The sequence below is a fragment of the Notolabrus celidotus genome, chromosome 9 (assembly GCF_009762535.1).
Source record: "Notolabrus celidotus isolate fNotCel1 chromosome 9, fNotCel1.pri, whole genome shotgun sequence".
Taxonomy (NCBI): Eukaryota; Metazoa; Chordata; class Actinopteri; order Labriformes; family Labridae; genus Notolabrus; species Notolabrus celidotus.
The window spans coordinates 10,960,275-10,972,308 of NC_048280.1; the positions used below are offsets into that span (position 1 = coordinate 10,960,275).

The 12,034-nt window shown below is 39.4% G+C and overlaps 2 protein-coding genes and 1 long non-coding RNA gene across 6 annotated transcripts in view; 1 reads left to right on the top strand and 2 right to left on the bottom strand.

The window, feature by feature from the left end:
• ndufs4 (NADH:ubiquinone oxidoreductase subunit S4) overlaps positions 1-434 on the bottom strand; it is a 21,145-nt gene extending 20,711 nt beyond the window's left edge. Inside the window, exon 1 of the mRNA XM_034692558.1 lies at positions 240-434. Coding sequence (XP_034548449.1) covers positions 240-322 — 83 coding nt within the window. The 5' untranslated portion in view covers positions 323-434. The remainder of the gene's footprint in view (positions 1-239) is intronic.
• On the top strand, positions 245-6,523 carry LOC117819278. Its single transcript, XR_004632502.1, has 4 exons — positions 245-581; positions 2,998-3,065; positions 4,075-4,157; positions 4,366-6,523. It is a non-coding gene; the product is annotated as an uncharacterized LOC117819278 (long non-coding RNA).
• Positions 1,326-7,487, bottom strand: fsta (follistatin a). Of its 4 annotated transcripts, none has more exons than XM_034692555.1 (6): positions 7,268-7,487; positions 5,914-6,111; positions 5,501-5,719; positions 5,165-5,389; positions 4,364-4,594; positions 1,326-2,483 (listed from the first exon to the last, which is right to left on the bottom strand). In XM_034692555.1, exons 1-6 carry the CDS (start codon positions 7,356-7,358, stop codon positions 2,395-2,397), a joined length of 1,053 nt encoding a protein of 350 aa, XP_034548446.1. In that variant the 5' UTR covers positions 7,359-7,487; the 3' UTR covers positions 1,326-2,394. The 4 variants fall into 4 exon arrangements, with proteins under 4 accessions (XP_034548446.1, XP_034548448.1, XP_034548445.1 ...); XM_034692554.1 differs by having other exon boundaries at positions 1,353-2,483; positions 5,920-6,111; XM_034692557.1 differs by having other exon boundaries at positions 1,326-4,594; positions 5,920-6,111.
• Positions 7,488-12,034: the final 4,547 nt, after the last annotated feature.

Genomic DNA, 12,034 nt, shown 5'->3' on the forward strand with positions numbered 1-12,034 from the left:
TATAGACAAAATGTTTGATCTATAATGTAGTTATATGTGTAAACTCACATCTTATACTGCATTGAGAACATGCTTTATTTAAATGTTAGATATATTTAGGCTAGCTAACATACAGTCACTCACTAGCCTATGACACGCTAGACATTGGGCCTACTTGCTTTGAGCGAAATATTCCATTTAAGTGGACTTATACTAACACATACGACCAAAGAAGTAATAAAGGAATAATATGACATTACCTGATAGGATTCAGGACCATTTTGGAAGCCGCATTGATCAAAGACAAACGTCTCAAGCCGAGGAGTGACATTGAGGACGCCATGTTTGTTGACAACAATGATGTACGGCGGCCGCGAAGGAAGAAACAGTGCGGAGTACGGAGACAGCTGGCAGAGAGAAGGAGGCCTGATGCCAGCAGCTAGTATTGCTTTACAGGGATGTGTTACATATAGCAAGACATGCCCAGACACATCCAGCGTCTATTTACGCCACTGAGATTTGTTTCATATCACAAATAACGATGATGATGGTGTTAATGGAAAGAAACTCAGCACATCCAGAGGATCTTGCCTTTGGCGCCGGTAATTGCTCCTCGTAAGCTGTAATTCACACTTTAATTTTACTTTCTTTCACTGCTGTCAAGTAAAAGTATCGTTGTTGTGTGCTATGTTACTGTCATATTCATATCTAACATGGTAGTGGCAATAAAAGTTCTCAAGGATTACATTTACTTGAATGTTGAGCTAGAATTGATGGTTCTTTCTTGTATGTTTGCCTATTTAGATTGTTTTAATATGCATTTATTTTGAAGTGAGGTTTCTTTTATGGATGCAACATGTCTGAATGTTTTAATGCATATTTGTATTCAAGTAACTTCAAGGTTTTCACAGTTTTATGAGTTAACATTCTATAGCCCAACATGTGAAGTTGTTGATGTATTTAATCAGTACTTTGTTGTAAAATCCTGTCTTGGATGTGCAACATTGATACATTTTCCCATTAGAATCTCTTGGATGAAATGAACAAGTTAAGAGGAATCTTGCTCATGCAAATAAGTTAAAAACTTTAATGCATAGGTGGAAAAAACCTATTTGGTTCCCTGCCCATGTATTGAGTATTCTTCTTGAGATATAAAAGGACTGATGCCACCGTTTTAATTTTACTTTAAGTATTTGATGCTGGATTAAAGAATCTCATTATCCAGTCTATGTTATTACATTGCACCAAACACTTGTCAGTCTCCAAATAAACACATGATTTAACTCCTATTTTTAATAAACGATGCACTTGTGTTTATAATCATAGACTCAGAGTCAGAAAAAAGTATAAGGAAAAAAACTTTTATTGTTTCACTCTTCATATCTGTACAAATACCATCAAACTTTGTATGTACATATGACATTTACATAAAAAATACAAAACTATATATCCATAACAGAATTTTGTATTTCTCTTGTGATGTTTGAAAATAAAATGCATTCTGAGAAAAAAAACAAAAAGAAAAAAAGTGATGTAGTCTGATATAGTGTGGAGTACTGCAGTACGTTAGTCCTATTTAAGCTCTTCGAGAGCAGTATATTGAGCACATTGGCAAGAAGACAGCACAGAAATGTTAATGGCACATTGTTTCCAAAAGAATCAAGTATCATCCGAAACCTAGCTCTGCTCTAACGTGGTGACACAAAATAAATGCTATTGAATAACGTCAAGAGTTTTTGTCTCAATGTGGAAACACATCTACAGGGAAAAAGACTGAATGGTAACAAATAATAATTAGAAAAGAAAAACAATTGGCTCTCTTTTTCTCTTCCATTTCATCACTGCTGTGTTGCAACTTTTACAATGCTCTTTTGCAAAACCATTGAGAGAATCCCTTTGGTCAGTTATTATGAGTTGTAAACAAACCAGAAAACACATCTGTACATAAAATGATTGATATATTCCCAATAAATAAACACACAGCCTAAACATGCATTTACGTATGTGTGACATAAACATCTGTGATAGAGATCTGACAGAAACAAGCAGATTTGTACAGCTCAGGGAATGCAATTTACAGCTTGTAGAGGACTTATACTTACACGGTAACATGACAAATAAATAACACTGCTTCTCTTTGGACAAATATATTTCTTCATGATAAAAAAAAAGAAAGTTAAAAGGACAACAACAAAAAAGAGGGGGAAATGAGTGGTAACACAATATATCATGGTAGATAGTAAGCCTGACATTGTAAATGTATAAATTATAAAACACAAAAAAGTATAAATAAACATCTAGCAGACTGAACTATATGTATACTTCCTTTTTCTTTAAAAAATAAATAAGCATACACATAATGTACAGTATGGACATGATTCCTTGCCCTAGGACTGTTCCCCTCGTGATGGGGGCCTATCCATCCAGTATAGAAGATATATGGACATAGGCCTTGTAGTCTGAGTCCTCATCTTCCTCATCCTCCTCGTGGTCTTCTGTAATGGCTATGTGGGAGAATATACGGTAGCTGTTGTATGAATATGGACCACAACAGCTCAGAATATCAATAAATGTCCTCAAAGAAAAGCGCACAGCAAAGCAACTGGCACACAGTCTCCCTTTTGTTTCTTTTGTGTGTGTGTGTGTATATGTGTACATGTGTTTATATGCATTTGTATGAGAGGAAAGGTATGTGTGATTTTAACAAACACTGAGGCATCCCTAATTCTGCAATTCACATTTAAAGAACCTAGCAAACAGGGCTGCAATATGAGAAAAATTATGGAGAACAGGGCTGAATAGGAGGTAAGGAGAGGGGGTCGCACAAGGTGGGTTAAAGAGGGGGTGCTGGGTGGAGGGTTTGGGGGCTGATGGTTGCAGTGGGTCGGGTCTCTTTTGGGGGCAGGTTCCTGAAAGCAGACACAGAAAAACACACAAAAGTGCTCTTGTGTTCTTGTATTCACTTGTTTTGTTGCTACGATTAACTTTTTTTTTCCTGTTTCTGGCTCAAACATACAGGGAGGGAGGACTCTGTGTCACAGCGTGGCCTTAGCAAGCAGGTCAGAGGCCATCAACACAGTTCTGAGGTATTTCCTTTTCTTTTTACATCGGACAAAAAATTAAAATTAAAAAAATAAATGCACACAAGCAGGAGCGAGAATGACAATACAAAAAAGAAAACAAAAATAGGCAGTCCCTCATCAATCCGATTGGATTTGTCATTTCTGATACATATTCTGGACAACACATACACTGGAAACAGCACGAACAATTCGAGTCAGTGGATAGGTTTTTCTGAGACAATGGGAAGTAAAAGCGAGCTTCCTTAACTTATCCTGCCCACTGTGGAGTATCACATTTATATTTAGCTCATGAGGTGATCATAAAGTTGGTCCCTTGGATTCAGTTGCATACCTTAGGCACATTACATTAAGGTATTCAGCCAGGAGAAAGAAACAAACACTCTTCTTGGAATGTAAATTGATACTTCCTTGAGGCTATCGTTCAATTTGACGGTTTAACCCACTGATTTGTGAGCAAATTAATCGCTCTAGTCTACAGACAAGGTGTCTACATAAAAATCTATGTTAAATCCCTCCTACTTATCACTAACATGGCACCAATGTTACAATCACCTTATGCACATCATATACTTAAAGGTGTTCTGTCCTTACTAACATGTTGGCAGTGTGGTGTATGTCACAAGAGGCAGTGCATTTTGAAGTGATTGATTACAGCCAAAAGTAACAAAAAGAAAAATATAATACAAAAAAACAAATACACCAATAACTTGAAATTAGAAAATGTGACCATGGAACTTACAAGCTGTAAAGATATGACCACTATCATAAAAAAAGAACCATTACCAACCGATTACAAAAAAACTGCATGAGATTTAAGGCAACCTGCTCATGCAGGTCACTCGCATGACAATAACTAAACTTTTAAATATCAGGATTGTTCCACTGCAAACAAAATTAGTCTCCTTTATTATCTGTCATTGTTTAATCGAGTTAGCTTTCCCCAGACTCTTCAATCGAGTCTTCTGATATATATTTATGCCATTTCATTCAACTTTCTGTTTTTGTTTTGCAGAAGAATTGAAAAACAAAAAAACAAGAACACAAGAACAAAAGCCAGCAACAAAGACAACATCATGCAAGTTCTTCTATTCCCAAGTCCGTTCTGCTTGCTTAAGCTGTGCTTGGTGGTGTGGCTGAGGGGTGGGGGAGTTATCTGGGGAAAGTTGGGATGGGGGGCACTTTCAGGGGAGGTTTTTTTCGTCAGGGAAGCAACATGGAATATTGTCTTTCATTCGGAGAGAGGGATGTTGGGGTTGTTTTGTCTCATTCTTTTCATATTTTTCTCTTTCGTGTTTACTTACAGTTGCAAGATCCTGAGTGCTTGACTTCCAGCAGCACCCCCATAGTGCAAGCAGCCTGCTTCATGGCACATTCACTGGGATATGTGGTGTTGTCGCTGGCACACACCGCTTCGTCCGTCCTGCTCTCCGGACAGGCCTCCTCACACAGCGAGCAGCGGCCCCGGCTCATACGGGCGTCCCAAAGACACTTCTTCCCCACACTGCACTGGATGTCCTCACACGACTTGGCCTCTGGAAGGAGGGAAGAGGAAATCAGCAACAGGGAGCAAATCTTTGACTGGGTGGATTATAGTGACTGCTCTCAAGTGGGACCAGATGACGAAGCAAGGAATATAAAGTACATCCTGTTTTATGGTGTTAGGGAAAGTGATGGAGGACATACAGGCATGTTTAAACTAACAATTCTCAAACTACATGACTCAGAATGACTCTTTTTGGATAATAAGCCATCTGACTCAAACATTTACTTGAAGCATGCCTCCATGGCCCCCAGCACTCCCCTGTTTCTTTCTCTTGCTCCCTCCCCCTCTCCTCCCCTCTCTCCCATGTGCACTAGTGCTGCCAACATCAGGAAATAATAAGATGTCTATCAATTCTTGAGCAAACACAAGCAACAACCAAACACACTCTCTCTCTCTCTAAGACCCCCTCCTCAAAGGAATGTTGGCAAAATGAGTACAGAACAACTGCAAAGCTGGCCAGGGACAAAATGCTCTCAAACAATCATCAGAGTCAGTGGCTGGAGGCGATCACAAACACCACACTCTCACACTCTCACGTGTCTAGTGGCTGCGTACTTACTGATGCATTTTCCCTCATATGCCACTCCGATAGATCTGCCCAGGAGACAGGTAGCTCTTCTCAGGTGACACGCGCTGGCGTAGATGATCCCGTCGTTTCCACACAGGTACTGCTCAGGCGACGTCACCTCGGGGCAAATCCGATTACACGTCACACAATACGCGTTATTCGTCTGGTCCACGACGCATGTGGAGCTGCCGGGGCACAAGACGTCACGGCACGTTTCTGTCGAGACAAAGAGACGTGAAGATTTGAAGAATCAAAAAAAGAGAAATGCACAAACCGCTGGGTTCTTTATACATACAGCTTTAAGAAACATTCTGAGCATTTACTTACTCTTGCACTTCCCCTGGTACTGCACGTCCAAGTCTGGATGGCCTTTACATTTAGCTTTCAGCAGAGCGCATTCGTCTTTGTAGGTCTTTCCGTCTGAGCCGCAGACGGGTCCTTTCCAGGTGATGTTGGAGCAGTCTGGTGCGCACACACAGCGCGGCTTACTTCTTCTGTTCATCTTGCACCTCTTCCCAGGGCCACAGTCCACATTATCGCAGGTTTCTAGAATAAAAGGTCTGTGTTATGGGATGCTGACGATGATTTTGGACTTGTGCGTAAAACCAGTCTGACGCCTTAAGTAAACACTAAATGGATAATTTGCGCAGTTCATGTGCACAAATCGGATCACAAGTTGGAGTTATTAACTTAATGGCTTAGGATGTGTATTATGATATAACGAAGGGAAATGAGTGCACCTCCACCTTTGCAAGGTATGCAATTGGGGGCTCCGCCATTGAAGATCATCCACCTAAAGAGCGTGCTGTTGGGGACGTCCTCCTCGGTCCAGGACGTCCCCAGTCTTCCACTCCGACAGCACTCCTCCCTGCTCATCCCGGGCATGTAGAGCACCTGGCACCTCCCGTTCTTCCCCTGCTGCAGCCAGCAGTTCCCAGCTGCAAACAGACAGAAAAACCCTCAAATGTCGCATGTTGGACGGCTGTAACCGCTGACCCAGACGCACCAGACACACACGCAGCCTGTATTATCCGAGACGCTCCCTCCCTCCCTTTCACCCTCCCGGCACTATTTTGTCTGATTTTTTTTCTTTTTTCTTTTTGCCAGACTGTTAACACTTGCCTGTCCTATCTGTGACTGACAACCCTTACAATGCAGCCGCAAACCAAAAAAGTAAGAAAATCTTCGGAGGGGGGTTTGTCCTTTATTCCCAGAGCCTCCTTGTTATCACTGGACAGAAAGTGGAGCGTCTAGACAGTGTTAAAAAGCAGCCAATCTCCTTCAAAAAAAAAACACCACACACCACCGTCTCCAACGCCTCAGAACAATATCCTAGACATGTACCCTCCAGACAAAGACTTGCTTATTCACAAAGCACTTAAAACTTTATTTCCAAATGCGAAAAAGGTAAAATTGTAATCCTATTTCTGTGGCACAGACACATCTCTTGATCCAGACAACAGCAGGATGTCTGAACCCACTCAGACACACAAGATATTAAGTGCTTTTAAACTGATGTTGTTCTTAAATTGATAACAGACTTCTTCAAATCGAGCTGGTTTTATGATCAAATGAAAAAACATTAGGTGAAAAGTCTCCAGTTGTGTTATTTTTGGTCAAACATGCAGGATGGGAAATCATTTTTGCACACAATGCTGATATGTGTTTGCAGGGAATATAAAAATACCACGTCAATAAACTCACAGTAAATGTTCTAAACTTTTCCACAGATTTAGCGACAGCACTGTAAGGATCTAAACGCTCACATCAAAGTAGAAGAATATGCTCAGGTATTATGGAAAGCTAGTGCTGCAACACGGCGTGGCGAGCTAAGTGTGTGCGCCTGGCGAAGGCTGCAAAACTTGCCATTTAGTCTTACTTTGAAGTGTCCCAAATGGCACCTGTTTTATGGACGCTTTACGCACGCACTGTCTGATGAGGAGAGAGTTTTATCAGCGGGAAAAAAGGAAACTTACTTTGAAAAGTTTCTCGGTTGCAGCAAGTATTCGACACTCGGGCGCGTTTTGTGTCTGACATCAGTGGAAGTTTCTTCAAAACGAAAAGAATAGAAGAAAATGGATGAAGAGAGCTTACCTTGAACTTTTTGATGTTCCATGAGGTGACAAAGCCATATGAAGAAGAGAAAAATGCCCGGGTGGAGGTGGTGTTTCAGCATCCTAAACATGATGGAGAGGCAAAGTGAACTACGTATTTGACACAGGCAAGCGCAAAAGTAATCTGCTTACGGTGGCAGTGTTGAATAAGTGTCAGTCTGAGAATGCAGCCTCTCTTTTTAAATCTATAAGGGTCTCGGGTTGACTGTCTCTGGTGGGCGGTCTCCTCTTCTGTGGGGGTGGGGAGATTTTTTTTTTCTTACCAAAGTTCTTTCAATCCCAATCAGGTGACATCGGTACAGGCAACTTTCTCTTGTAGCAATAATCAAAGATTATAAAAGTATGTATGAATTTGTAATAAAAAGACTATAGCTCAGAATTTTGCAGAAAAAGAAAAGAAAACAGCAGATGAGACGAACTGTGACTGATGATATGATTTAGTTTTCTATAAATAAAAGAATGAATAATGTTTCATTTTAATAGTTTGTGTTTTCATGTTGGTCGCATGCAGGATGAGGACACATTTTACGCAATGCATTGGTATGTGACTTTGAGCCAAAAAAAAAAATAGTAATAATAATAATAATAATAATAATAATAATAATAATAATAATAATTAAGATTATTGCAAGTCATATCAGGGCCTTTTATTATTGTATGATCAAACAGGCCTGCAGCCAACATACCTATCAGGACATACCGTCAGTCCTTCAAATTAAGAGTACATGGTGGTAACTGATATTTTTTCCACCAACTGCAGACATAAGTGTAAATCTTTTGATGAGACTTGCCCGTTGGAATACATCCGAGCCCAGACAATAATAGAATTCATAGTAGTCCGCAGCCGCACTGCTAATATTAGAACAGACAGTTGTTTGGGTTTCTCTCCCGGGTCAAGCTTTTAAATATAATCAAACCTGTTTCCGAAGAGGCTTCAGACAGAGGAGCGGGGTGTTGCATTTCATTGAATGAAACACGCACACGCACATGCGCACACATGCACGCACGCACGCACGCACACAGACACACACACACACACACACACAAACACACACACATTGACGCACAGGCTAAACTCCCTCAGAAGTCCTTGCGCGACCTCTTCAGCGGAACTCTGGTTACAGCTCTCTCCCTCTCCGGAGCACAGAGCAAAGTGTGTGTCTGCTGTGTGAATCAGACACCAGGGAGTTAATTATCTGTTATCCAGGAAGAACACACTCTAATCTCCTTATTAACTCCAGTGAAATACCACTTAGGAATCTTTTAGCCATAAAATATGAGAACACATTTCAACAAGATTCTCATTTAACAAGAGAAGTGTGGCTTCCCCTCAGACTCTAATAATATTACTTTATGTCCTACAACTAATGTGATCATGCAATACAACTTACACTACTTTTTCCTCATTAGTAAAGTATCCACTTTTTAATTTATTATTCTTGGTAGTGCATTATTGGTTCTCACCAGTGGCCAATAACTTTGGTTTATTATTGATTTTATCACAAACCATCATTTACACAAACAACCCCAGGATGAAAACAACAACAGATGCTTATATGAATTTCTGCAATAATATGCAGTTTTTATAAAGATACAAATACTTACAGAAAAAGATCATTGAACACCCAAATACAGGTCACAATCACATTCTCCTGTAAGCAAGACCACCCACTATCTCTCACTCAAGACCGAAGACGGAATGTTTTATTTGTAGTGTTAGGCTCATTTCATGTCATGAGAAAAGAAAGTTCTTGCAGTTTGATTTTCTGTGATCCAGTTAAGGTTATACGCCACACATAAGAAGAACAAACACAAGTAGATGAAACAGAAAAGGAGGAAGACAGTGTGATCATCCTGAATTCAAAGAAGAAGCTCATACTAAAGGATAGGATAGGATAGGATAGGATAGGATAGGATACAATAAGGTACGATACGGTACAATATGGTACGGTACCATACCATACGGTACGGTACTGTACAATACGATCGATACGATGCGGTATGGTACATACGATACGGTATGATACATACGATATGGTATAATACATACGATACGATGCGGTATGGTACATACGATATGGTATAATACATACGATACGATGCGGTATGGTACATACAATACGGTATGATACATACGACACGGTATGATACAGTACGGTACGGTACGATATGATTCAATACGGTACGATACAGTACGATTTGATACGGTATGGAACATACGATACGGTACGAAACCATACGATACGATATGAAACCATATGCTACAATACGATAGGATACGATACGATACCAAATGACATAATACAATACGAAACAATACAGTACGAAATGATATGATATGATACAATGCGATACGATATGATTCGGTACGATACAGTACGATACGATACGTTATGATACGATACGATACGATACAATATGAAACGATGAGGTACAGTATGGTACGATGAGATGCGATACGGTATGGTATGAAACGATGCGGTACAATACTATACGATTCGGTATGATACGATATGGTACAATACGGTACAGTACCATACCATATGATAGATACAATATGGTACGGTGTGATACAATACAGTATGATACGGTACAATATGATACAACACTGTACGATACAATACAATATTGCACTTAATGAAATGCAACAATAGGATAGGTTATGATACAATATGGTACAATATAATCTAATATATACAAATTAAAATGATATTGTACAATTCAATGCGACCCAATTCAATATTATAAAATTTGATATGATACGATAAGTTACAATATGTTATGATACCATACCATACTATAACAAAGCATACGATTAGTGACCATAATGTGATACACTATGTTGGTTCCATAGGATTTATCTGGTTTGTATTACAGACTGAAAAAGCAGTTAGCAAACTCTTTATAATAATAATAATAATAATAATAATAATAACTGGTATTTATATAGCGCCTTTCAAGAAACCCAAGGTCGCTTCCCAGGGTCAGACAGGGGGTCTGGGGGGTAGGTGGGGATAACACTATGTAACAGGGAATAAAATTATCCTTTAGTTGCCCATAATACGAGAGTTTTAACACATATTCTATCTGTTTGGCATACGTTTGTTAATTTTACCCTGCTAGCATTCCAGTTTCTTTAAAACCAGTCAGCCTTCTTCTAAATTCTAGATTCAGCTTTTAATGATTTTGTTTGGGTGAAATGAGAAAATGTCACCATTTGTTTAATGTTTCCATGTAATTAAGACAAAATGAGGTTTGAGTAATAAGTGAAGATGTTGTCTGTTACAGTAACATTAACAGGAGACTTCTAATGTTTCACAGCATTTCAAGTTAACACCATGAAAAATCTGGTTGTGAAAAGTGACACGTTTCTTACCATTTCGTGCATGCATCAATTGTAGGTGCGAGTTTGATTTATTTCATATTTGACTGTCAGAACATCAGTTAAGACTATTTTGATTTAAAATGAATCAGCTCAAGTTTCATTAAAGCCTTGCAGAGGCTGTTGTTAGGAAATCTACCCACACTGTAAAACCGCTGCAAATGCTTGAAGTCAGCATCTGTGAGGATTATTTCTTTCAGCAGATCTGAAAATGTTCTACTGATTCTGAGTTACGTTTGGCAAATCATTCAGTGTCTGCTGTGCGTGATTTGTGAGATGAGTGTCTGTGAAGAGTTGAAGCTACCAAAACATTTCCTGACATGAGAGTACATTTCTGCCCCGCTGTATCAACTTTAAAGTGCTGGCTGATGTCCTGAACCTTTTAATGGCATCAGCAGAGGGATGTCGAACACTCCTTGTCCCCGACTCTGAGCTGAATTTGGCTCAAAGGGGCTCATACAGAGTGATTGGTGCTTATTGGATTATACTGCAGAACTGATGGGAAGCCACAGAGATCAAAATTTGTTATAATTTGACTCTCTTCATTTGAATAATAAAAAATAATAATAAGTGAAGGATTTTGTTTATTCTACTCCTCAACTTTTTGCCAAATTGTTCCAGGTTTTATTATCAAATGTAATAAATGAGGATAAACTCAAGATTCAAAGTAACACAAAAGTTCTTATAAAGTGCACAAAAAAACAAGTGTTATTAAATAATTTACGCTGACATCATTCTTGATTTACAGCAACATTGCAGCAATTTGTGAGCAATCACACACGCAGGGTCAGTTGTTTGGCTGCAACTGCCAATCACCTGCAGGAAACCCAGGAGGGATGAAAATTCAGAGGTGGTCAAAAACTTTCTCTGTATCTGGTTTCATCAACTATTTCAACATTACTCCCTGTACGCATATATGTAGAATCCAAATGTTATTGCACAACACTGTTGTGCATGAGTAATCATGAAACAGAAGAGTTCAAACATCCATCATATTCTATATATCTCCTCCAACAAGGCAAGTTTGAGTCCTGGCTCCAAAAAATATGCTACTTATTACAGATAAATAGTATACACAACCTTGCCAGATGCAGAGGAGTGAAGTCTGAAGTCTCAGCTGGGTGCTGGAGCTGTCTCGTTCAAAAGAAAAACAGCCAGAAACACATTTCCAAACAGTCCAGGGACAGAGTAACCTTATAACTGTGGGAGAACACGACAGTCAAAAATGTGAGAGGAAATTAAATGAGTTGGAAGAAAAAACTTTGATTGTACTGATGTTTGGATGGAACGGGTCCAAGTGGGGTTGTTTTCAGGGTCAGATCTGGAGATGAGGAGAGGAGAGGAAGAAAGGAGGTGAAGGAGAGG

Bases quoted from the DNA above. Each gene is read 5' to 3' on its own strand.
- fsta (XM_034692555.1), bottom strand. From the start codon at position 7,358: ATGTTTAGGATGCTGAAACACCACCTCCACCCGGGCATTTTTCTCTTC. The intron at 6,112-7,267 runs GTAAGCTCTCTT...GTCTGTTTGCAG, and splicing joins GGAACATCAAAAAGTTCAAG to CTGGGAACTGCTGGCTGCAG. The intron at 2,484-4,363 runs GTAAGTAAACAC...TCTCCCACATAG, and splicing joins GCACTCAGGATCTTGCAACT to CCATTACAGAAGACCACGAG.